General features: G+C 48.4%; 1 protein-coding gene and 1 pseudogene across 2 annotated transcripts; one reads left to right on the top strand and one right to left on the bottom strand.

Moving 5' to 3' along the window:
• Nucleotides 1-23,561, bottom strand: LOC144615361 (integrin beta-3-like). 2 transcript variants are annotated; one of them, XM_081794703.1, is made up of 9 exons: nt 23,475-23,561; nt 22,960-23,049; nt 22,122-22,256; nt 20,250-20,679; nt 14,098-14,320; nt 12,833-12,933; nt 10,295-10,414; nt 4,447-4,613; nt 1-3,113 (listed from the first exon to the last, which is right to left on the bottom strand). In XM_081794703.1, exons 1-9 carry the CDS (start codon nt 23,547-23,549, stop codon nt 3,048-3,050), a joined length of 1,407 nt encoding a protein of 468 aa, XP_081650829.1. In that variant the 5' UTR covers nt 23,550-23,561; the 3' UTR covers nt 1-3,047. The 2 variants fall into 2 exon arrangements, 1 of the variants encoding a protein (XP_081650829.1); XR_014137112.1 differs by lacking the exon at nt 1-3,113 and adding an exon at nt 6,920-7,143 and having other exon boundaries at nt 4,544-4,613.
• On the top strand, nt 11,211-11,365 carry LOC144615366 (U2 spliceosomal RNA; annotated as a pseudogene).
• Nucleotides 23,562-24,925: the final 1,364 nt, after the last annotated feature.

The following is a 24,925-nucleotide window of genomic DNA, read 5'->3' as shown; positions in this document are numbered from 1 at the left end:
TTCTTTTTGGAAAGCACATTTAATTTACTGTTGCACAATTCAAACAGAGGGGGTGGTTAGGAAGTCAGGAAGGCACTTAAGTCATTTCAACCAGGAATACCTAACAAAGAGAGGGATCTTGAAATCATGGATGGTCTAGGAATATCTGAGAGAGAAAGAAGGGATTCGTTATGTGACAACTTGTCAGGAGCATCCCAAGCTTCCCATTACTATCCACACACCCTGAGACTGAACATACATTCTCTCCAGATGAGCTGAGCACAAATAAATAACTTCTTTGGGCTGTGCTGATACCAAAATACTATTTAGATGTTCACCCTACGTGATGCCCAAACTGACTGCCATTTGCTGTCTTGCGAACGCAGCTACAGGTTCTCCCCGCATACAAAGAGTATTGGTCTTTTTTTTTTTTTAATCTTTATTTATTTTTGAGAGAGCGTGAACAGAGAAGGAACAGAGAGAGAGGGAGACACAGAATCCGAAGCAGGCTCCAGGCTCTGAGCTGTCAGCACAGAGACTGATGTGGGGCTGGAACTCACGAAATGTGAGTTCATGACCTCAGCCAAAGTCAAACACCTAACTGAACCACCCGGTGCCTTTTTAAAGCCTAGGAGTCTCTTTCCAGAAGCTCAAAGAGTCCTACTGATTTTTTCATCCTTTAAATATATGTTCTTCCTCCTTTGATATAGTGTCTTCATATAAACCATCTTATCTAAAGAAAAGGTCCAACTACTGCTTTAATGGACTCTTGTCTCAGTAGCCAAAGGGTATAGTTAGGTTCTAAACTTCTGGGATTCATTATCGACCCTCCCCTCCCCCATTTACCCCTCTACTGTACTACCATCCCTTTCAGTAAAGAGTAATCCATGGGTGAGACAAGGCTCAGTCATTTGCCCTACTCCTAATTCCAAGGCTTATTCTCAGTGTTAACACACGAATACAGAATACACATTTCAGCTACTTCTTAATGGATTCCTCTCCCTTATATGTGGATGCAAACGTGTGCAAAGTGAGCTAAGGAATAATAAACTAAGTGGAGCTTAAGTGCTACATTAGGAAATGTGACTGCTAACAAACATTGGAGAAGGGGCTCTAAGAGAGGACAGAATGAGGCTTTTTCATTGAGAAAGGTGATGTGGAATGACATCTGCTCTTGCAAAAGCTGGTCTCTCAGATCTCCCAACTTAACAAAAAAAGTAGTATCAACATCTCATGGAATCTTGACTGTATGTCTGATGCCACAGTAAATCCCAGCATCTCAGATTATCAATATTGAAAGACACCTTCCAGACTGGCTGGTCCAAACTATCATTTTTCAAACTAGAAAACTGAGCCCCGAAGGGAAGGAAGAGAGGCTTGCCTTAATTAAGGGTAAAACTTCCTCAGCTGCAACAATGAGGCCAGGACTTACATTTTCTGATCGTCAGACCACTGTCTATAGCTCTTTCCTTTTTCTTGATGAATGGGGGGTGAGGGTGGTTGTTAATGTTTAGACCAATGTGAACACCAAGGAAGCAACTGCTAGGAGAAAAGAACCACTTGTACCCCTCCTGCTCAGAATGGCCCAGCATGCCCGTGGGGCCATCCCCACAGGCTCCCAGGATGAGAGAGCCCCTACAGATCCAGCAAATGGGCAGCAACTCCCTATGAATGATGCCAAGTGGGAGGGTCTGTATCCATCCCAAGTCTATGTGGGGTTGTTTGTTTGTTTTTAAATATGCTCCTTCCTCCTCAAATAAAACTACAAAATATAATGCAAATGTGTTTCTGTACATGTTCCTTTAGATTAAGCAAGCCTCATCATGGTTTCAGGTGACCCAATGAGAAAAATAAAATAAAATTGCACTTGTGGCCTCTCAGATTAAAGACTGAGTTAAAATGAGGTTGCCCAGCCCGTAGGAGAATAGGCCACACACGCTGATACAACTGGCCCATCATTCTAAATGTGGCACATATGCCCAGCAGACTCAGAGACCCATGGGAATGATTCCTTCACAAGACAGCCAAGAGGTAGATAAGTGCAATCAGCCCCATGGATGGATGTAGCACACAGAAGCACCAGATTGGGTGTAGGGGCGGGGGGGTGCCTTGGACAAGGGGCAGAGGGCCTGAAGGGTGGGGCCAGATCTCTGGCTCTCATCACAGCACTCTCCCTGGGAGGAAAAGCGTCCGGTCATGAAAGAAATTCCCAGTATGTAGCAAATGTCTACAGCAGTGAGAGTGTAGACGTAGCAGGTAAAGAGGTGATGCTGGTCTAAGGGTAACACGCGTCCTCCAATCGAACTTCTAGGGTGGGGTGCCAAGGAGACAAATGTGAAGGGTGATGATTATGAACTGGGGGACTCTGGCACATTCATCCAGGCCATGCATGACCCCTGAGTGGCCTTCCCATCCTCACTCCCAACAGAATTGCTGGCAAGGGCTCCCCTTGTGAGAGAACCATACTGGATTGAGGGGACAGCAAAAGACATAGGCAACTCCGATGGCTGCTCTTGCTTCTGATTTCTCCGTCAGCCTGAGGGAAGGCAAAGGAGATCAAAGTCCAGATGACACGACAAGGCTGCGGAGCCCAGCATTTGCTATCAGAGCTGCTGAGCGTCGGACCCAAGAACCGTCAACTCAAGGCAGAGTCAAGGCCCCTTCCTCTGGAACGAGAGGCTCAGCCCTGCCCTTCTCTTCGGGAGAAATGGCCGGAAAAGGAAAGCTGGCTTCTCAGTGAGGTAATGAACAGTACCTGCTCAGCTACGTGGGTCACCCTAAGGTTAAGCAGGAAGGATCCCTGAAGGAGGCATTCTGCGGACAAAGGCTGAGGAGCTCCACGTGTCTGGACACACCTCAAGTTTTAAATTACACACTCCCCCACATGCAGCACACTCACGCGCACACACGCACAGAGACCCACACCTCCACATACTGACATTCTTGTAACCCACCCCACTCCCAGCCCCCGATCCTGCCCCACGGATTTCGTTCCCTGTAAACATGACAGCAGATGTGTCCACAATTCTGGGACAGCCTGACAGTGAACTGAGGATGACTGCTTGTCATTAAGTGCCCCGGTAGGTGATGTTGGTGAAGGTGGATGTGGCCTCTTTATACAGTGGGTTGTTGGCCTGCGGAGAGAACAGAAATGTGTCTTACAGTGAATTCCTCAATTGTTCCCTGCCCTCAATGATTACATTTCGCCTGAAGAGTTTACCCAAGACACCTTTCTCCGGGCTACACCATCCATGAATCGCTTAATGCTCATTGTAACCCCATATTCGCTCCTGAGATGGGAGTGGGTAGGAAATAAGAGGAGAGAGAAAGTGGAATGCCATTGTGCTGCTGTTTCGAAGGGGTTGAATTCAACCCATTACTTTTTGGTGATCCCCAAACACCTCAGTACCACTTGTAGCCAGTATCTATTTCCTGCTTCTCTCCTGAACTCTCTCTTTTGCCCTTCTCCAATTTTTTTTTTCTTTTGTTGTGACTATGCTGGCGGATGCGGGCAGAGACGAGAAATGTAGCAGGTGGTAGCTGAAACAGAGAGGATAGCTTTCACTCAAAATAATTTTAATTTGTTCTCATCTCATCCTTCCAAGCGCTACCCACTGTCATGTTAGCAGGAAAAAATAAGACCCTCACTGGGTTGCCCAAATTATTTTCTAACAAAAAGTGATAAATCCCATAAGATCTGGCCGTCTTTAGGAGTCCCATTTCAAGAAATACAACACATTCTCATGTGCCGCTGAGATTCCAGATTTCTACACTGTACGAACAGAAACATCTCAAGTTTCTTGGGACCCTTGAGTACCAAGGCCTGAGGTGACCATCAAATGAGAACAAACTTTCAGCCTCCCGCTAGACATTCATGGACTCAAACAGCCATTTTGGAAGGTCCAGAAAAAAAAGTCAGAATGTGGAAGATGAGCCAAAGGAGAACAGAGCAAAATTAAGTATATAGAAAGTTCTCAATAGATGCTTGATTGAATGCAATCAGAATAAATTGCAGAGAGGATATGTTTTAAGAGGCTGGCCCAAAGAGTCATTTCTATCATAACTTGATTCTCTCCCACAATTGGGCAAGCTGTTGAACGTCTCTGTGCTCAGTTTTCTTATCTACAAACTGGCAATAATAACGTTCCCCACCCCCCATCATTTGTCCTGTCTTCCTCAATTAGAGAATATGTTTCCTTTTGATTATGTCAGTGTCCAGAGCAGAGCTGGGCCCTACCTGTACTCAGTCAGTTCTCACCTATGGGACCTATGGTCACTGTGTGGCAGTGAGAGACTCAGGTGGTTTTCAGGAATAATAAAGACAACAGGACCATCTCCCAATTTCCACAACAGAGACTAACTGGGAAATTATGGTGCTGGCTGAACCTGGCTCCCCTAAGTACCTACTATTTCCAGTTGAGGCTCTCAAACCAATGACTTAAGAAAATGCCCAGCCCCGACTCTTACTGTGTCCCATTTTGCTCTGGCTCGCTCTTCCTCAAATTTAGCAAACTCCTTCCGGTCATGGATGGTGATGAGGAGCTTCCAGATGAGCAGAGTAGCAAGGCCGATGAGCAAAATGGCCCCCATCACTGAGAGTAGGACCACCAGGATGTCAGGACCCTTGGGACACTCTGTCAGGAGAGAGCACAGAGCAGGGACGTTGTAAAGGCAACCTGACCAAGTAAGAAATTACTAGAAATCTCTCTGAGGGAAACAGGGCTTACAAAATAAATCAAAATTTTTAAAGGGGGGGGGGGGAGCACCAATATTTAAGACAGCAATAATCTGTCCTGAGTAGTTTAAATTAGAGGTCATAAGCAGGTCACCCCCGGTAGAATCTAACCTACTCAAGTGTTTATTAAAAAGTTGATTTTATGTTAACTCTACTGGATTTAAAACAAAAGCTTGATTAAATTTTTATTTTGTTGGCAGCATGGAATAATCAGGAGATTATCCCCCTAAAACTTCAGATTCTTCTTCTTCCCTTTAAAAACATGAATAAATAGAGGCGCCTGGGTGGCTCAGTCGGTTGAGCGTCTGACTTCGGCTCAGGTCATGATCTCACACTTTGTGGGTTCGAGCCCCGCATCAGGCTCTGTGCTGACTGCTTGCTCAGAGCCTGGAGCCTGCTTCAGATTCTGTGTCTCCTTCTCTCTCTGCCCCTCCCCTGCTCACGCTTTGTCTCACTCTGTTTCTCAAAAATAAATAAAAGTAAAAAAAAATTTTTTAAACATAAATAAAAAGGTCTGGAAACACTGCACCCACAGGGCAGCTCTGGTTAGATGTGAGTAGCTGCTGTCCCCTTTAGATGGGACACATTTTCTAGTTTGCCAGACTTGTCACCACCCTCTTTTCTCCACTAAACAGAGGCAACATGTTAACTTGTCATGGAGGCTGTGCTACTGTGGGTTCTGGAGCTAGACCGCCAGGGTTCGAATCCTGGCTGACAACTTACTTTGCTATGTGACCTTTGATAAACTATTTAACCTTTCTGGGTGTCTGTTTCCTATCTCTCCATGTTTAAAATGGAGAAAGTAATAGCACTGAATTCCAAAACTTATGAAGCATAGTTAAGTTAAATATATACTTTTAAAAATTGTTTTTAACGTTTATTTATTTTTGAGAGAGACAGAGCATGTATGGGGGAGGGGCAGAGAGACAGGGAGACACAGAATCCGAAGCAGGCTCCGGACTCCGAGCTGCCAGCACAGAGCCCAACGCGGGGCTCGATCTCACGAACTGTGAGATCATGACCTGAGCTGAAGTCGAACACCCACTGCGCCACCCAGGCACCCCAACTTATTTATTTTTTTAAGGATTATTTCTTTTTTAGAGAGAGAGAGAGAGAGTGCGCATGAGTGGGGGAGGAGCAGAGAGAGAGGGAGACACAGAATTTGAAGCAGGATCCAGGCTCTGAGCTGTCAGCACAGAGCCCAATAGGGGCTTGAACCCACGAACTGCAAGGTCGTGAGCTGAGCTGAAGTAGGACGCCTAACCAACTGAGCCACCCAGGCATCGGGCTCCATGCTGATCATGAAGCCTGCTTGGGACTCTCTCTCCCTCTCTCTCTGCCCCTCTCCCCAACTCGTGCATGCTCGCTCTCTCTCTCTCTCTCTCTCTCTCTCTCTCTCTCCCACAAAATAAATATTAAAAAAAAAAGAAACCTGTAAAAATAAACAAATAAGTTAAATATATTTAAAGAACTCAGAACACTGCCTAGCACAGACTCAGTGCTCAATAACTATCAGCTACCATTATTACTCGTGTTCTTGTTACACCTGTTTTCACTAATTTATTTACCTAGCTCCTTAGGCATTTGTATTTGTTTCTCTGGTTTGGATATGTACATCTCTGAGGGCTGGGAACCTAATGTCCTTGTTAGCACAGAGACCAGGAAGCCTGCCAACCCAGACAATATTTTGGGTTCCTTCCCAAAATATTTCGTCATCTTTAATCCTAACCCTATTGAAAGCCGACTTCCTGTTCAACCCTAGTCAACAACCAACACAGACAGAGGTGCATCACCCCTCTGAAGACCAAGCTGACTGTGCTCTGCAGAGCTCTGCTTCCCATAAACCACAGGTGTCTGATGGGTGACCTCACTCCAGTAACTTCTCAGGTGTTATGTAATTAGGTGTTTGAATATACGGGTATTGATGGGTCTGGAGAGGTGGTCATGCCTACTTTCCACACTGTCTCCCACCTTCTTCTCTAAACATACACCCTATGCTCACCACACATGACCCAAAAACAACCACCGATGCAGACCCAAGCTGGCTATTTCCCAAGCTACCAAATTATAACCTGTCTATAATTAAAGGAGCATCTGGAGAGAGGCTGTGAGGTTCCAGTGTCTGAGTTCCCAGGAGTGAAGGGCACCAGCTCTTCCGGGAACAACAATTATGAATTCTTGGGAAGAGAGGGCTGACCCTCAAACCTCAGAGTGAAATCTCTTCAATTCTGCATGTCAGTATGGGCAGGACAAGTAGAATGTCAAGAGGTCTTCAGGCAAAAACATCTATTAAGCATTTGTCCTGAAAGGAGTAGATGGCAGGATTCCCGGAAGAAGATGATGAGATCAGCTAGTCTCTAGAGAGCTCTCTCAGCCACGGTGATGAGGACCCATCGTGGAGACCCAAGGTCAGGAAAGACTGGGCAGGGCTGGCAGGTTTGACAAAAGCACAGGAAATCCAGTTAAACTTGAATTTCAGATAAACAATAATTTTTCAGCCTAAGTAGGTACTAAATGTTGAATGGGACATATTGTATTCGACGAGGCAACTCTATCTGGGAGTGATAAGGACCCAGCTCAGCGGAGCCCACTCCACATAGTAGGCTGAACACCACCCAGTCAAGGCCAAGCCCTTTGGCAGTGCTGTCTCTACTGCCTTGCAGTGGCCCAGCCCTTCAGGGAGACCATCCGCAAAGGCATGAGTTGGGGAAGAGAATGAGAATAATCCCCTCCTATGCTCTGGGACCTCAGATGACACATTCTGCACAAAGCCAGAACCCCTGAAAATAGTTGGGGGCGGTAGGTGAGAAGAGAGGTCAAATTCAGAATTCCAGGGCAACAAGATAGGGAATATGGGTCTGGGGTCCCATCTCCTCATGTGGAGGATGGAATCTACATCAGAAAAGCTACTCCACCCCCCACCCTGGGGGGTTATTTGTACCAGCTCAGGTTATCACCATCTTTCTGCCCCATAATTCCAAGTAGTGGATTCCATCTAAGAATATCAAGCCAAAAGATTTTGGTGTTACAGCAGAAGCACCTGCAAGGATTGTTATAGCAGAGATGAAGTAACGTTAAACCCCAAAGCAAGAACGTACTGCCCTTCAAAAATGAGAAAGCACAAAGGTGCAAATAGGGCGGGTGTGGAAAAATCCATGAAACGTGTTAACACAGGTGGGCGGGAAAGTGTGAGGGGTCATGGCCAAATAATCCACATGTGCTCCCCCACAGATACATACCCAGACTCTGCCCTCTCCCCTTCCCATGTCAGCTTTCCCTTGAGTCGCTAAATAAAATTAAGGTCATACCCTTTCCTTTACCTTCCTTCTCCCTTCTGAAGGGTGAGAGCCCTGGGAAAGGCAGGTGAACAATATCACGGTAGGGGGCGCCATGCTCTCCGGTACCCATGCAGCCAGCAACACCCTGGCTGACCCGGATGTAGTAGAGCTTCTTTCCACTGTCACCCGCTTCCTTCTCCAAGCAGCCAAAGTTCTCCGAGCAGGTTATCAACATGTATGCAAGCCTGCCTGTCAACTCGAATAATCAGTCCTAGTAACTCATTCAAAACCCGTTTACTAAGTATCTTCTCTGTAGATGACTGAGCCAAGTATGGAGATATAACGATAGATAAGACAGATGGTTCGTGTGTTCGTGGGGCACGTGATCTACTGAGGGAGATGGGTGATTAAAGAAGCAAGTTAATGGTGGAATGAAGGCCCATCTAAGGGAAACACAGCTGCTCTGGGACTCAAACAGGAGCACCCAACCGAATCAGAAGAAAGGATGATGGAGGAGGTCTGAGAAGGCTCACTAGGGGAAGTGATGTGTCCAAAGCAGAGGCACTCAAATATTGGGGCGTCTCACAACTGCCAGGAGCACTATTCAAGAACACAGAGGCTGGGGACACCTGGGTGGCTCAGTCGGTTAAGTGTCTGACTTTGGCTCAGGTCATGATCTCACAGTTCATGGGTTCGAGCCCTGCGTTGGGCTCAGAGCCTGGAGCCTGCTTCGGATTCTGTGTCTCCCTCTCCCTCTGCCCCTCCCATCTTTCTCTCGACTCGTGCTCCATCTTTCTCTCAAAAAATGAATGAACATTTAAAAATGTAATAAAAAATCAAATAAAAAGAACATAGAGGCTCATGGAAGCAGCATGGGGCTCAGGACTCTCGATTTTTTAGCAAGGGGAACATAGAAAAGTTGGAGACCCACTTTCCTAAAGCAGGGGCCAGCAAGCTATTGTCTGGGAGCCAAATGTGGCTTGCCACCTGTCTTTCTAAATATACTTAGGCTTGTGCATTAAATATAGACTATGGCTGCCTTCCTGTTACAATGGCAGAGTAGTCATGGCAGAGACCACAAGGCCCACAAAGCCTAAAATATTTATTTTGAGACAGAGAAAGCACGAGTGGGTGAGGGGCAGAGAGAGAGAGAGAGAGAGAGAGAGAGAGAGAGAGAGAGAGAGAATCCCAAGCAGGCTCCACACTGTCAGTGCGGAGCACAATGTGGGGCTCAAACCGATGAACCATGAGATCATGACCTGAGCTGAAATCAGGAGTCACACACCTAACCAACTGAGCCGCCCAGGTGCCGCCAAAGCCTAAAATATTTAACCCCTGGCCCTGAACAGAAAGTGTTTGCTGGACCCTGGTCTGAAGGAGGATTTGAAGAAATTTCTACAGCTGTAGGAATCAACTGACGAGCAACCAACTGACTTAGTCTCTGCCTTCAGACATTGTTCCTTCACTCATAGAAGCTCCTGTCTACCCCCCGCCTTGGCACAGCCCTTGTCCCTCAGCAGTATCACTATCAATTTACATGTCCCTCTCCCCCTGGCCTGTGAGTGCCACATCTGCTTGATTTATTGTTATATTCCCAGCACCTAGTCTACTGGCTGATATACAATAAGTACTCGAAAATATTTTCTAGTGATTCATCGCTTCGTCTGTTGTGTAAGAGAAAGGAAGGAGACGGGGGTGGTAAGGGGAAGAGAGCTAATCTACTACACTGGATGGCGACAAACCTGTGGTTGGTCTGTGTATGACGGATGAGCTCCTCCTGCTTCCAGAAGGCTGTGAGAGCAAGCACTATCTTTTCAGTGCTCAGAACACCTTGGCTTGGTGCCTCAAAGCCAGTACTGTGTCTCATGGTGACCCTGGTAAGGTCAACACCTCAAAGCATCAGGCCTTCCTCTGAAGCAGCGAACAGGTTGCCCTTGGCAACCACCTGACCTTAAGTGGAGCGGATGCTGAAGAGTCCCAGACTTTAAATTCCTCACTTCTTAATACTGTCACCTCAAAAAAATGCCAGGATGTATTTTGTCCCTTCGTGGGATCCATATCTACCTTCTTCCTTTCCTTACTCACCTTCTTTTTCTGCCTCCTCAATTAGCAAGTCACTTTCTCACAAAGATTGGTATTTAAATATCTCCCACCCCCAGATGACAGGCCCTAACTTACCACTTGTAAGGTAGTCTTAACTTGGCTGTTCTGTGTAAGAGGCGTAATGGGTGGAAATTGCTGCCTAACGTGGCTCTCCCTCTCCCTATAGGTGCAGTGTCAGGGGCCCTGGCGGTTCACGTACCTGGCTCCTCTACCACATAGAGAATGGACTTTCCACTGGAGTCTTCATAGTACTGGAATCTGACAACACAGTCATCTTCATTCTTGTACGTGCAGTTCACTGCATCCTTGCCAGTATCCTCTGAGGAAGGGGAAAATATGGGAGAGTGAAAAACAAGGCAATTCCTGGAAGACGGGGCCATCCCCAAACCCCAGTCATGGGACTTCTGAGAAAGTATGCAACAGGAAACCCTATGCCTGACATTAGGCAAGATGCCTAGACTTGAGATGGCTGTTGTGCCTGGCAATTGCCTCTAGATGACCCTCGCTGCTGAATTTTGTCCCTCCCAGACCCTTTTTGGTTCGTATTCCTTCCCTTGGAAGGGACATGACAGAACACATGACACAGTGTGATTCAAAGCCTGGCTCTACCACCTGTCAGCTGCGTAATATTGGGGAAGTTACTTGACCTCATTGGCTCTTTCTTCATCTATGAAAGGAAAAGGATAACCCACCTCACAACACTGGTAGAGAACTAAATGATGTCAAGTGAACAGTACCTAATAGAGAAGGGTGTTCCCTTCCCTCTCTTTCCTTTCCCTCCTGGCTCAACTATTCTCAATAGTTTGTTGGCAAAGCCCTTACATTTCTTCCGTTTCTGCGTCTGATCCAGTGTTCCTCTCCAGAGCCAGCCTCTCTTCTCTGACTCCCATCACTTTTTTGTAGGCTTCACCCCTTCTAATTCTGAAGCCTCTTATTCTGACAGGGAAACTATAGGTGCCCCTCTATCATTTGCACCACGTCCTATAGTGATGCAACCAGACAGGTAAAACTGACACACGATGATGTTAAGCAAATGCACCAAGATCACAACACAAGTACGTGATGGAACAGAACTAAAACAGGAGTCTCAGAGCACACCAGACTTGAACTCAATGATTGTTTCTCGGCCTTTTGGCTAAGATCAAGTGTAGTATCAGACTTGAACTCAATGAGCCGCCCGAAAACTAGTGGTATAAGAGTACAGTGGAAAGAGTAAGGATTTCCAGATTCATTCTAAGCTTAACTTGTTCGGGCAAGTTATGTAGCTTTCCTGAGATTCAGTTTCCTCATCTGCAAAATGAAGATAACAACAGTACCACAGTTCTACTCTACTAGGTGGCTGAGAAAAAGACAAGATCATGTGTATGAAAAGATACTTGCCTAACTTTTATAAGTTACACAATTCCATACAAACAAGCATTTATCTTTATGATTATCATGGCACGGGGGTGGGGGTAAGAGAAATACTTTCAACTAACCTGAGATTCCCCTCTGGTCTAGGTAATAAAAACATCTCACATCTCTCTCAGCAGTCTTGCCCGCCTGAGCTAATCACAGCATACCGATTCTCCTCAGGAGGAAAAGCCGTCTCTTCAAACTCAATCCCCAAATCATGCCCCTCACCCCCCCCCCCCCACCAGCCCCACTTCTGATATTAGCCAAAGGATCCAGAGAGCTGACCCTTTTCTGTAACACCCCAAGCCAGAAGCCGACTGACTGGCTGTGTCTCACTGTGGCTCTCACTGAAAACATGTTTCCTGCCTTCGTGAGAGACAGCTATCTCAGGAGAGATTGCCATCTCCCTAGACCAACCAATGCCTAGCTGACCCAGATAACATCAGATGTGCTGACAGCAACAAAGATTATCCCCTTTTTGGTCAAGGTGAAATTCAAACTACAGGGGCGCCTGGGTGGCGCAGTCGGTTAAGCGTCCGACTTCAGCCAGGTCACGATCTCACGGTCCGTGAGTTCGAGCCCTGCGTCAGGCTCTGGGCTGATGGCTCAGAGCCTGGAGCCTGTTTCCGATTCTGTGTCTCCCTCTCTCTCTGTCCCTCCCCCGTTCATGCTCTGTCTCTCTCTGTCCCAAAAATAAATAAACGTTGAAAAAAAAAAAAAAATTAAAAAAAAAAAAAAAAAAAAAAAAGAAATTCAAACTACAATGACTGCAGGCAAGAGTTTTGCTCACCACTGTATTTTTATCTGTCTTATTCTAGGAAGGGCTCCAGAGAGCCAAAAAAGGCTACAGCATTATGATTTTAGCTAAAATCCATAAGGGTGAAGGTTTCCCTCCAAACCAGCAGAGCAGTATGCCTGGGCATTGCTGAACACTCTCAGTTAAGTAAACTCAGTAAATGGTTACTAGCCTCCTAAACTGACATCACCTAGCCTAGGTTTCTTCATCCGTAAAATGGGATGCATTGTCTTCCTCTCCCTGGGGAGGTCAAGTTAGGGTTGATTTCTACATACTTTAAAAGTTATCTGTAGGGTCTTGCTGAGTCTGTGGGTGCCGGGAAGCAGCAGAATGGGGAGGGACTGTGGAACAAATTAGCAGAGGGCACAAGAGGACTCAGGGAAGCTGGCCTTTATTAAGTGCCTAGTGTGCATCAGGTCTGTACAACATGCCTTTGAGGCAGGGATTACTCTTCCATTTTACTGATGAGACATAGACACGTTTTGGGATCAACTGAAAACTTCAGCAGCCGCATATGTGCACAATTCTAAGACATGCTGAGCTTACTGAGCTCCTTCACAGGCTCAATCTCATCACGACAGTAACGGCTGCAGGTATTTTCTTTATGTAGGTCTCCTCGGTCAAATTTCTTACACTCCACACACTTCCTAAAAGAGAGACGACACAGAGATTAAGACAAGGGAGGAGAGGGACGCCTGGGTGGCTCAGTCAGTTAAGCATCCGACTTCGGCTCAGGTCATGATCTCGCCGTCTTCGAGTTCGAGCCCTGTGAGTTTGAGCCCTGCGTCAGGCTCTGCGCTGACAGCTCAGAGTCTGGAGTCTGTTTGAGATTCTATGTGTCCCTCTCTCTGCCCCTCCCCAATTGCACTCTGTCTCTCTCTCTCTCTCTCAAAAATAAAGAAACAAAAAAGACGAGAGAGGAGCAAACCTACGTGTGTGTCAGTCCAGCTCTGACATCCACACACCAGAAAGCTGCCCCACCTTGGAAAACAAACACCGAAACAAAAACCCCTGTAAGACAATTCTGGGGGACCCAGAGGGTCGGGTCTGGAGTTCAGGGGTGGGAGTTCCTCCTCACCCAGAGGCAGGGCCTGGCAGGCAGAAGGCCCCAGTCCCCTCATTAAACTTCTTCATGTCCCATCCGAGAGTGTGACAGGAGGTAAGGCGTGTGCCACTTCGAGGAGCCTTAAAGGCAGAACCGGTCATGTAATCTGGGGACCCAGCACAAAAGAAGATGTCAGGCCCCTTGTTCAAAAATCCCTAAGCATTACAAGACAGTGCCAGCAGAGCGGTAAACCAAGCATGGGGCCCTTCTAAGCACAGGGCTCTGTACAAATGCACAGGTTGCATGCCTATGAGCCCAGCCCTGCTGAAAGTGGCAAGAGAAATGGCAGGAGCTTCCCCTGACCCCAGATGAGTGGAGTTTGTACTAGCGAACATCTCCTGTTTCACAGAATCCTTCATAACTCCAGCCCAACTCTCCCACACGATCGGAACATGAGAACGTTCCCCAGAAGTTCCCTGGTTTAGCCTTCCTCCCAACTCAGGGATTCAGGATGCCATCCCAGGAGAGGGGTTTCTCCAACTGGAGTCCAGCGGGTGCTACTTTGGCCCCTGCATGGTTGGCTCTCCCTCCCTCTTTGCCCAAACTTTTCCGTGGGAAGAGGAAAACTAGCCTCTTAGCTGCAGCGGACGCCTCCTCCTGAAGCTTTGGTGAGTAAGAACCTGGAGGGTTGGGGATTCTAGCCTGGGGGACCCCCTCCCTCCTTCTAGCACCCGACTGGCTCCAACTCACTTCTCTGCCCACTCACTTCTTAAAGGTGCAGGCGTCAGGGCAGGTGGGGCACTTCTCACAGGTGTCCCCGTAGGAGCCGGGCTGGATGCACTTGCAGCTGCCGCACTTACACTCGCCCCGGCCGCTGCACAGCAGCCCGTTGCTGGACATGCAGGTGTCGGTGCGCGTGGTACAGTTGCAGTAGAAGCCGGTCCAGTCGGAGTCACATAGACAGTCCCCACAGCTGCACTGGCCGTGACCTGAAAGCACACAGCCCGAGGGGGCGGGCAGCAGGTGAGGGGCCCCAACCCGTGGCTCAGCCTGCTCTCCAGCTTTACCCTCATCCACCCTCCTCCCACGGCCACTCATTAACACCCCACGGAAGCGTCACCACCTTCTATCCTTCTAGCCTCATGCTGCTAGCTCTGCCTTGACGCCCTTTCGTCCTGTGATCGCTACCAAACTCCCACTTACCTTTCGAAGCTCAACTCAAAAGTTCCTTCCCCTCCATAACTTTTTCTGACCTCCCCGGAGCAAATTGTCTACTACGTGTTCTCCCAGCACTTACATATGCCTCTATTTTAACCCTCATGACCAGCCCATTTGCTTGCCTATCTGTTTCTCTTTCTAGATTTTGAGCTCCACAGTGAGAGAGGACATATCAATTTGTCCGTCGGCAGGGATTAGCGTAACGTCTGAAATACAGTAGGCATGCAATTAATGTTTCTTTATCCATTTATGCAACAAATATTTATTGAGCTCACACTGGGCACTGGAGATTCGGCAGTAAATGAGACAGGAAAGGTCCCTATTACCGTGGAGCTTGTGTCCTAGTTAAGTTCCTGGGTAGGGTGCCTGGTGGCTCAGTTGGTTAAGCATCTGACTCTTGATTTCAGCTCAGGTCATGATCTCACGGTTTGGTTAGTGAGGTCAAGCCCTGCATCAGGCTCTGGGCTGACAGCCTGGAGCCTGCTTGGGATTCTCTCTCTCCCTCTCTCTCTCTCTCACACACAAAATAAGTAAATAAACATTAAAAAAGAAAAAAAAATCCTGGGAACCACACACACATTCACCAGCATGTGCCCTGTGTTGTATCATCACAGTACTGCAGAGAGCCATCAGCCCTAGTAGGAAAGACCTACTCACTTTACTGCATGAATGTAGGAATGGGAAAGAGAGATTGGGGTAGGGGGTAGATTGGTTAAATGCAGGTGTTAACTCTCAGTGCTACATCCCCCTAATCACTTAACAAGGCTTGAAAACTTGGCTCTCCCAAACTCAGAAGAAAGGGTGACTCATTCTCAAGGATTCCGAATCAGGAAGAAGTGGATGAATAATAAAAATCTGACTGTTAATCAGAGGAAAGGCAGGGAGCCAAGGGGAAGTAACCTCAACGGGTCTCAAAATCATGTCACTGTGTGAGCGGATGGGCCCCAAGATGGTGGAGGAGAGCGAGGTGCATAGGCTCAAACAGACACTAGCTGGCATCTTCTGCTCCCCAGGGACCCCAGTGGGTCTGACTAGAGGCCCTTGGTCAATGAGTCTCTCTGCCAGTGATCCTAGCACCATCCTCTATTCAAGACTCAGACACACCTTTGCTGCCTTGGAAAGAGATGTCTGCTTCTTTCTGGATGGCAAACATAAGGTCAGCTGCCCCAGCTCCAAATATCTGGAGAGTAGAGCCCGCTCCACCCGGAGGCAAAGGGAATGGTCTTGTGTAACCTTTGTCCACCAGTCATTGGCCCAGGTCTGAGGGCAAGACAGCTCCTGTCAGCTGAAGATAATTCCAAGGAAGGGGCAGCTGTGAGCCATTATCAGCAGCCCTAACAGCAGCTGGAGGGGCCCCACAGTGTCTACTACAAGCAGCTTTCAGTGATGGCTCCCGAACAGGGAAAGGCAGACGCCACAGAGGTCTGGCAGCACCCGGAGGCCTCCGCCTCCTCAGAAACCCTTGTCCCATAGTGTTTCCTTTGTGAGGCCAAACAAAGTAACCTTTGAGAAGATGGTCTGCCAGGCCAGCCACGGAGCGAGGCTGGAAGTAGAGTGGCGGGCCGGAGCCGGCAGGCCGAGCCCGAGCCCTGGCAGGGTCAGCCCTCAGAAGGAAGCTACAGTGCGGTAATGTCACAGGACTGGCATCCCTCCAGCAAAAGGGTGGCTGAGCCTGGGTTCACAGCAAAGTCAGAGGAGGAGGGTGAGAAATGAAGAGAGAGTGTAAGAAAGAGGAGGGAAATAGAAAAGAAGGCAGCAGGGGAGGGGTGGAGATGAGGGAGGGGGAGGGGTAAGGGAGGAGCAAGTATTTTAGGTCAGAGGGAATGACCTCTCCCTATAGAGCGTGACTCCCAGGCCGATGTCAGCCCCACTCCTCCCTGCCTTATGAGCCGACCCTTTGTCTGACATCCTACTTCCTCCATGAAGCCACCCAGGCCTCCTCTGTTCACACTGGGTCTCTCTCCAGGAGACTCCTATAACATTCCCCAGGGACAACTCACTTCTTTTCTTTAATTTTTTAAAAATGTTTTATTTATTTTTGAGAGACAGAGTGAGAGTGGGTGGAGGGGCAGAGAGAGGGGAAGACACAGAATCGGAAGCAGGCTCCAGGCTCTGAGCTGTCAACACAGAGCCCAACGCGGGGCTCAAACTCACAAACCACGAGATCATGACCTGAGCCGAAGTTGGACGCTTAACCAACTGAGCCACCGAGGCGCCCCAAGGACGCCTCACTTCTAAGATCTGGCACGTTCTGCCTCATGTTGTGAATTATCCTCAGGTAAGTTAATTAAGGGCAAAACTGTCTTATTCATGCCTCCCTATCCCACAACACTACAGCACAGAACCTGGCTCAGGGGTGTCTGATCAATCTATGCTCATGGATGTCCCTCGGGGAGAAGGATGAGTCCCTCGGGGAGTCCCTCGGGGAGAAGGATGCACTCCCTGATGTTTCCGAAGGAAGTGCTGATAACAGATGACCACAAAAGACCATGCCTCCAGCGGGGAGGGGGAAGGCCAGAGGCTGGGGAAATGGCTAAGTCATAGCATGCCCCCCTCGTGAGCCACTGCTTGCAGCAAAGAACAGACCAGGCCAGCAGCCCAGGGAAGAGACAATGGTGAACTGGTCTACAAACTGAGTGGTCAGGAATCACGCATGCCCCCTGTTCACCCGTGTGGACTGAGCGCCTGGCACAGAACAGGTGCTCAATAAGTGTGTGTCCCTGAGCATCCGTCACTGGGGAGTGTGACGGCAGCACCACAGGATCCAGACCTGCAGCCAGTAGGCACACAACACCCGGGCTGGCAGTGGGGGAGGGAGGCCTCTGAGCTGCTGCCTGGGGTTCCCTCCTGAATTGGGTGGAGCGCATTGCTGACGAGCTGTGCTTGCACCAGTGAGAGGCAGGAAGCAGGCTGCTGAACCCGATGGCTTTGTTTCGCAGCATCGGTGGGGCCAGCAGCTGAAGGAAACACACTCTGCCCGCGGTCCCTCCCACCCTGCCTCATACCAGACCAGGAACCAGGAGGCTTGGAGGACAAGTGGCCCTCCCTCTGTCCCTGGTGCCCCCAAGGGGCTATCTGTAGGCCTCACGTAGGACAACCCTCTTCCCCTCAGCCCCACCCTACTCCCCGTGGTCTCCCACATCAAACTTACCATTCCTTTTGGTACTCTGAATATGATGTAAGTACTATTCACTAGTAAAATGAGCTGAAATGCCTCCCTCACCCTCTAATTCAAACTGCTGTTGGGGGGTCCGTGCCTGATCTCTTTCTCCCCTAATCTCCCTGCTACCATTTTTTTCCAATCTCTGTCAAATTTTGCTGACATGAATAAAGGAAACAATGTTGTAGATAATAAAAAGAAGTCTTTTTTATGTGACTTGGGCATGTTTTAGAATGACATAGATTTATGGGGCACCTGGGTGGCTCAGTCAGTTAAGCCTCCGACTTCAGCTCAGGTCATGATCTTAAGGTTTGTGAGTTCGAGCCCCATGTCGGGCTCTGTGCTGACAGCTTAGAACCTGGAGCCCACTTCGGATTCTGTGTCTCCCTCTCTCTCTCTCTCTCTGCCCCTCCCTCACTCATGCTCTGTCTCTGTCTCTCTCTCTCTCTCTCTCTCTCTCTCTCTCAAGAATAAATAAACATTAAAAAAAATTTTTTAAGTTTTTTTAGAATCAAATTGTTTTTTTAACATTTCTTATTGAGAGACAGAGACAGAGCATGGGCACAGGAGGAGCAAAGAGAGAGGGAGACACAGAATCTGAAGCAGGCTCCAGGCTCTGAGCAGTCAGCACAGAGCCTGACGCAGGGCTGAAACTCACAAACTGCAAGATCATGACCCGAGCTGAAGTAGGATGCTTAACCAACTGAGCCACCAGGTGCCCCCTTTTTAATTTTTTTTTAAAAGAATGACATAGATTTACCTTTCTAATCAAGTTTTCATATACATATATATATATATACATATATATATATAAATTTTAAAGTTTATTTATTTGAGAGAGAGAGCGAGCTCAAGCAGGAGAGGGGCAGAGAGAGAGGGAGAGAGAATCCTAAGCAAGCTCCACAGTGTCAGGGAGGAGCCCATCGTGGGGCTTAAACTCACAAACCCTGAGATTGTGACCTGAGCCGAAATCAAGAGTCAGTTAACCATCTGAACCACACTGGCAGCCCTTTCTAATCAAGCTTTCTTAAAGGCAGATGTTAAAGTGAACATCTGGTTGGATTAGTTCGGCTCCTTTAAGCCCCATTGCAAAGGAAGCCAATCTCCGCCATAGATTTGATCACCAAAGAAGCCAATTATAATCTGTGTTAATTAACCACACAATACACCCATAAACCAATCCTAAACAACTTGCAAATGTCTTTGATCTCTCTGTCACAAGAGGAATCAAGCCTCAGAGACCATAATCCAGCGAAAACCTATCCCCAGTGCCCCAGGAACTACTCAGGCTGCCTAGTTGCCTCTGCAAGTATTGTCAGCACATACAGACGACATTCACATTAGTTCCACTTGGTCTAGCTGGGGAAGTAGCCTAGGAGCAGTCTTTAGGGCAAGGAAAGACCAGGTTGAGATTTTCCGTGGGCCTCAAGACTTTACTGAATTTTGTAATGAGAAGGACAAAAAGTATCCTGCAGGTAGAAGGAGCCAAAATCGTAACCCCCAGTTTGCAGGCTGGGCCTCTCAATGGCAATCCTTTCCCATGTCTGTGCTGTCCAGCATGCCACGAGCCACGTGGAGCTCCTGAGCAACAGAGGAAATGAATTTTTCATTTTTCATTTATTTTTTAAATTTTTTTAAGTTCATTTGAGAGAGAGGAAAAAAAAAAAAAACCTCCAATGGGGGAGGGGCAGAGAGAGAGAGAGAATCCCAAGCGGGCTCTATGCAGTCAACACCCTGGCAGTGCAGTCAGAGCTTTAACCTACTGAGCCACCCAAGCGCCCCTCATTTTTCATTTAACTTAAATTTATTTAAATTTTATTTAAGTTATAATTCAATGTGACTAATTTACAAATAAATAGCCACACGGGGCTACTATATCTGACAGCACAGATCTAGAATCCAAAACGTTATAGTGCCAATAGCGATAACAAAATAGTGCCAGCATGTAAAAAGAGCTTATGATTTTCCACTCATTGTTCCGAGTGTATTGGCTGTTAAACGTGCTCCATTGCCTTGCTTTTTTACTATTTTCCAAGTCTTGTCATGAAAAGACAAATTCATGTAAAATAATTACTACCAACTTTACTACGCATTCTGATACCATGCAGTTTCCGAATCTGTAACTACTAAAAATCTAATTACCAGCAGCCAGAGATTTTTTTTTTTAACCTAAAAAGGGAGTTGTTCCGCATCCTTGAAATGATCAAGAGCCAGTGATTTAAAGTATTAGCAGGATGGCAGGTGGAAGAAAAGAAAATAACGGTCTTCACCTTCAGGCTCCCCCACTCGTTCCCATGCTCCAGGAGAGCAGAGGCTCCCTTCCGCTGTGTACCCCAGGAGCAAGGACGCGGGGAGCAGAGCGGAATTACAGAGAACCTCCTTCCTGTCTTCTGCCGTTGGAGTGGAAGGACCATCCACTCGGCTCTGCCTGCTGGGCCTTCCTGTGCCCACCTAAGCCCTGGCCTAAGTTTCCAGAGGCTGTGGATGTGCGAGCGAGCGTGCGCGGGTACAGGGGCGGGAGGGTGTGCAGTTTCACTCACCTGAGCACATCTCCCCCTTATAGCGGACGCAGGAGAAGTCATCACACTCGCAGTACTTGCCCGTGATCTTGCCAAAGTCACTGCTGTGGCAGACGCACTGGCCACACAGGCACTCGCCCCGCTGGCTGCAGGCGGGCTGGCCCTCCCGGGGGCTGCACTCTTCCTGCTGCGAGGGGCGGTAGTCCTCTTCGGAGCACTCGCACTGGGACCCCAGCCACCCGGGCCCGCAGCGGCACACCCCACACTCAAAGGTCCCGTTGCCATTGTTGCAGCGGCGGCTGTAAGGCTCAGCATGGGCCTGGCACGCACAGTCACAGTCGAAGGTGACCTGAACGGTGAGGCTGTCTTTGAAGCCTACAGGCTTGATGGTGAAGGACTTCTCCCTCTCCTGCGGGCAGCCTCGCACCTTGGCCTCAATGCTGAAGCTCACCTGGGTGGAAAGGAAGACCGCATTCAAACACAGGCGCACCCTGTTATCACTCCAGCCCTGGAGGGAAAGAAGCCCCGCCCTGCCCCGCCCTGCCCCGCCCTGCCCTGCCCGGGAATATCCAAACTGGGTGTCTCATCCCCCAGCAACCTGGAGTTCCTCAGCCTCCAAATGACCAAGGTCTGCAAAGCAAAAAGAAAAGCCTGGGGACAGTTGTCCAGTTGTATCTGGTTGGGTGCACAGACATAATTTACAGTCAGGAGAGAGGTTGGTTTTGGTTTTTTTTATATATATATCTATTTTTTGGGAGACTGCAAGTGGGGGAAGGGCAGAGAGAAGGACAGAGGATCTGAAGCAGGCTCTGCGCTGACAGACTGACAGCAGTGAGCCTGAGGTGGGGCTCGAACTCACGAACTACAAGATTATGACCTGAGCTGAAGTTGGATGCTCAACCAACTGAGCCACCCAGGTGCCCCTGGATATGTGTGTGTGTGTGTGTGTGTGTGTGTTTTAATTCCACCTGTGAAATAAGCCAGCTCAAGCAGAACAGAACCTGTGATCTTATAAAAATTCTTCTCTGGCCAATGAAGCCAGCTGGACTGATTATACACAAGGTCAGTCAGCCAGACACACAAAGCACTATATGGCACCACACGATGCCACACAGTGACCAAAGGCTCAGGATCTACTGTTTAATTTCCATATAGTACATCATCACTTGTGCAGTCAAACACCTTTCCGGCCAATATTTCTTAGACAGGATATGTGCACATGTTCTAGAATATAGATAGGTGTACGGACAGATGGATGGACCTAGATACAGAAATGATAGAGATACAGGTGATACCGGTGATAGAGATATAGCTATCCCCCTTTCTGCTTCCCTCCCTCTTCACCAACCCCTCCCCCCATCGGCAGAAGCAGAAGAGAACCAGTAAGGAAAGAAAGCCATAGAGGCCACAGAGGGACCTGAGAGGCAAAATGAACATTTGCGTTCTGGAAGTCTATGACAGTGGGTATTTGGTATTTTTGCCTGTTCCATTTGCTGTTGAATCTCCAGCAGCGAATGATGCCTGGCACAAAGTTGGCGCTCAGCAACTATCGGTAGATGTGACTGCCATTTCACATTGTAGAGGAAAGACAGGTATTACCTTAGGGGAGGCTGGAGACTGGGCCAAAGGTAAGAAATATTTTCATTTGCAATCAGCTGTGCATAAACAAACAGAGGTAAGCTAAACGCAAGTTTTTTAAAGATCTCCACGTAGCGGAGAAGTTTAGACAACAGGAGTCAGAGGAAAAGGTTGGCAGCTCCGTTATATCCAACTTGTAATGACCTTCGGGAAGAAGGTGCAGGGGAGGAATGGAAGGGTGCCCACAGACGCTCAGGGGCAAAGGCCAGGGCCAGAGCTGAAGCTTCAGCCCCTGCCCAGCCCAGCCCACCTCACCGTGTCTCCAATCTTGAGTCCGACACAAGACTTGAGCCCAGGGATGACCTCGTTGTTGAGACAGGTGGCGTTGAAGGATAGAGACAGCTCCTCGGGGAGGTCCCGCACTTCCAGCTCTACTTTAGAGCGGATTTTCTGAGCAGAAAGGGGGCAAAAGAAGGTTAAGGAGATGAGCCGAGAGGAAGTAGACAGGAACCAATTCCACCCCAAGTAAAATACCAGGTGGCCATGGACTCACCGCGGCAGTGCTGGGTGCTGGGGTTTGCTTAGAAGCTGCCAGAGGAGAGCATCCTTAGGAGCCTATTTCTTACAATATTTCCTGCCCAAGGTCTGCTCCTCTCTCTCTCTCTGTGCCCCCTGGTGTCTAGTTGAATCTGGGTAAAATCTAAACCAGCCACACCCTCCTGCAAGCCTCAGAGACATGCAAAAAGGGAGGGCTAGCACTGGTCACCTTGGATAGTAGCTTTTTTTACCTAATTTTTAACCAACCTCATCTTCCCCTTGGCTCAGCTCCCTCTTCTCTCTATTGTTGGAGCCCTATCCCTCACCCTGTCCTTCCTCATCACCACCCCCAACCTCTCTTTCCTTTCCACCTTCTCTAAGCTCTTCCACCCACTGCTCCTGACACTCCCTGGCAATTCTTTCTGAGCCATTTCCCTCTCAGAAGGCTGCATTCCTCCCAGTGCTGGCCATCAGCCAGCCTCTAGAAGAATAAGAGGAAGGCAGTGAAGGCTGCATCGTGGACTCACATCCAGGACTCCAAAATCTGCGTTCCCTCCTGGGGAATGCCGAGTGAGGTGGGTTCTTAGCAGACCCAACCCCAGTGCGAGACACTTACCCCATAAGCATCAACAATGAGCTGAAGGACGTTGCTGGAATTGGCAGACAGAACCCCCACTGTCGTCCCTGGGATGAGCTCGCTATAGTTCTAGAAGGTAAGACAGAGAGATGTGCAAGGCTGACTAAATGAAGAGGGTGATCTCAAAAGCCCTCCCCAAATCAGAATGAGGGTCTTGAAACGAAGATTGAGGGAAGGATGGGATATTTTACTTGTCACTTCCAGGAACAAACCTAGCAGTTTTGCAGCCCTGAGAAAAATTATAAAGAACTTCTCACACCCCTCTCCCCCAATAAATTACTCCCCTCCAGCACCACAAACACCAACACACCCATCCCGTGAGGTTCAAGGTTGGAGGAGAGAGACCATAAAAAGGAGCCATTTGCCCCTGGGAATAGGCTGGAGGAGGGGCTTTCCTGGTTGGGAAGCATGGCCCGTGCTAGTGTGCCTGGGTTCCCAGAGACGGCTCCACCCAATACAGACCCCACTCCCGAAATCCCTGAAGGCACAGTCACCTGGTAGAGACTGACTACATTTTCCGTTACAGCAAAGATCAAATTGATGTTTTTCTGGGATAGCTTCTCGGTCATCAGCCCCAGAGAGGGATACTCCTGTAAAATGGGAGGATGTGGAAGTCAGTTAAGAATTCACCTGAATTCTACACCTTAGAACTTGGCTGATTTGGGCTGTGGCCCAGACGGTGGTGGTGCTGAAACCTTTTCACGCCATGATCAGTGTGAGGCAATGGACTAAGTGGCAACGCAAACCCAGTTGTGAACTCCAGGGACAGATGAAGAGGCAAAGGCTGGTCAAAGCCAAGCATCTCAGGGCACCTGGCTGGCTCAGTTGGTTGAGTGTCTGACTCTTGATTTTGGCTTAGGTCATGATCTCACAGTTCATGAGACTGATCCCCGCATCAGGCTCTGCACTGACAGCGTGGAGCCTACTTGGGATTCTCGCTCCCTCCCTCCCTCTCTGCCCCTCCCTGCACACTGCGTGTGCTCTCTCTTTCTCTCAAAATAAATAAATAAACATTAAAGAGAACCCAGGCAGCTCAGTTGGTTGACGGGGTCATGATCTCACGGTTTGTGAGTTGAAGGCCCTCATCAGGCTTGCTGCTGTCTGCACAGAGCCCACTTCTGATCCTCTGTCTCCGTCTTTCTGCCCCTACCCCACCCATGCATGCGCACGTGCGCGCTCTCTCTCCCTCTCTCTCTCAAAAATAAATAAAACGTTTAAAATAAATAAGCATAGGGGTGCCTGGGTGGCTTAGTCGGTTGAGCATCCGACTTCGGCTCAGGTCATGATCTCACGGTCCGTGAGTTCGAGCCCCGCATCGGGCTCTGTGCTGACGGCTCAGAGCCTGGAGCCTGCTTCCGATTCTGTCTCTCTCTCTCTCTCTGCTCCTCCCCCGCTCACACTGTCTCTCTCTCCTTCAAAAATAAATAAACATTAAAAAAAATTTTTTTTTGGGGCGCCTGGGTGGCGCAGTCGGTTAAGCGTCCGACTTCAGCCAGGTCACGATCTCGCGGTCCGTGAGTTCGAGCCCCGCGTCAGGCTCTGGGCTGATGGCTCGGAGCCTGGAGCCTGTTTCCGATTCTGTGTCTCCCTCTCTCTCTGTCCCTCCCCCGTTCATGCTCTGTCTCTCTCTGTCCCAAAAATAAATAAAAAAAAACGTTGAAAAAAAAAAATTAAAAAAAAGGAATTGAAGATGTAAAGCTGAGGGCTATCACTCTTGCCAGCCTCAATTTTCTTAATGAATTAAAAAAAATCTGGTTGAAAAAAATGATGTTCAATGAATGCTTAGGGAATTCTGGTACTGGAGGCAAACATTATGTAGTTCTAAACAATAGTAGGTTGACTTTTGATGAATGAACTTCCAATTTAGTTTTTTCTATTTATTAAGTTCTCTGAATCACTGCTAATCATTTATATTTTTTCCCATGTAAACATGAAATTTGATATT

This window comes from Panthera onca, assembly GCF_046562875.1.
Source record: "Panthera onca isolate mPanOnc1 chromosome E1 unlocalized genomic scaffold, mPanOnc1 haplotype 2 h2.Chr16_ul_1, whole genome shotgun sequence".
Classification (NCBI taxonomy): Eukaryota; Metazoa; Chordata; class Mammalia; order Carnivora; family Felidae; genus Panthera; species Panthera onca.
Note: the sequence above shows the minus strand (reverse complement) of the source record. Positions and strands in the feature narration are given on the sequence as shown.

Bases quoted from the DNA above. Each gene is read 5' to 3' on its own strand.
- LOC144615361 (XM_081794703.1), bottom strand. From the start codon at position 23,549: ATGACCGAGAAGCTATCCCAGAAAAACATCAATTTGATCTTTGCTGTA. The intron at 14,321-20,249 runs GTGAGTGAAACT...GTGTGCTTTCAG, and splicing joins TAAGGGGGAGATGTGCTCAG to GTCACGGCCAGTGCAGCTGT. The intron at 3,114-4,446 runs GTAAGAGTCGGG...TTCTCTCCGCAG, and splicing joins CCAGAGCAAAATGGGACACA to GCCAACAACCCACTGTATAA.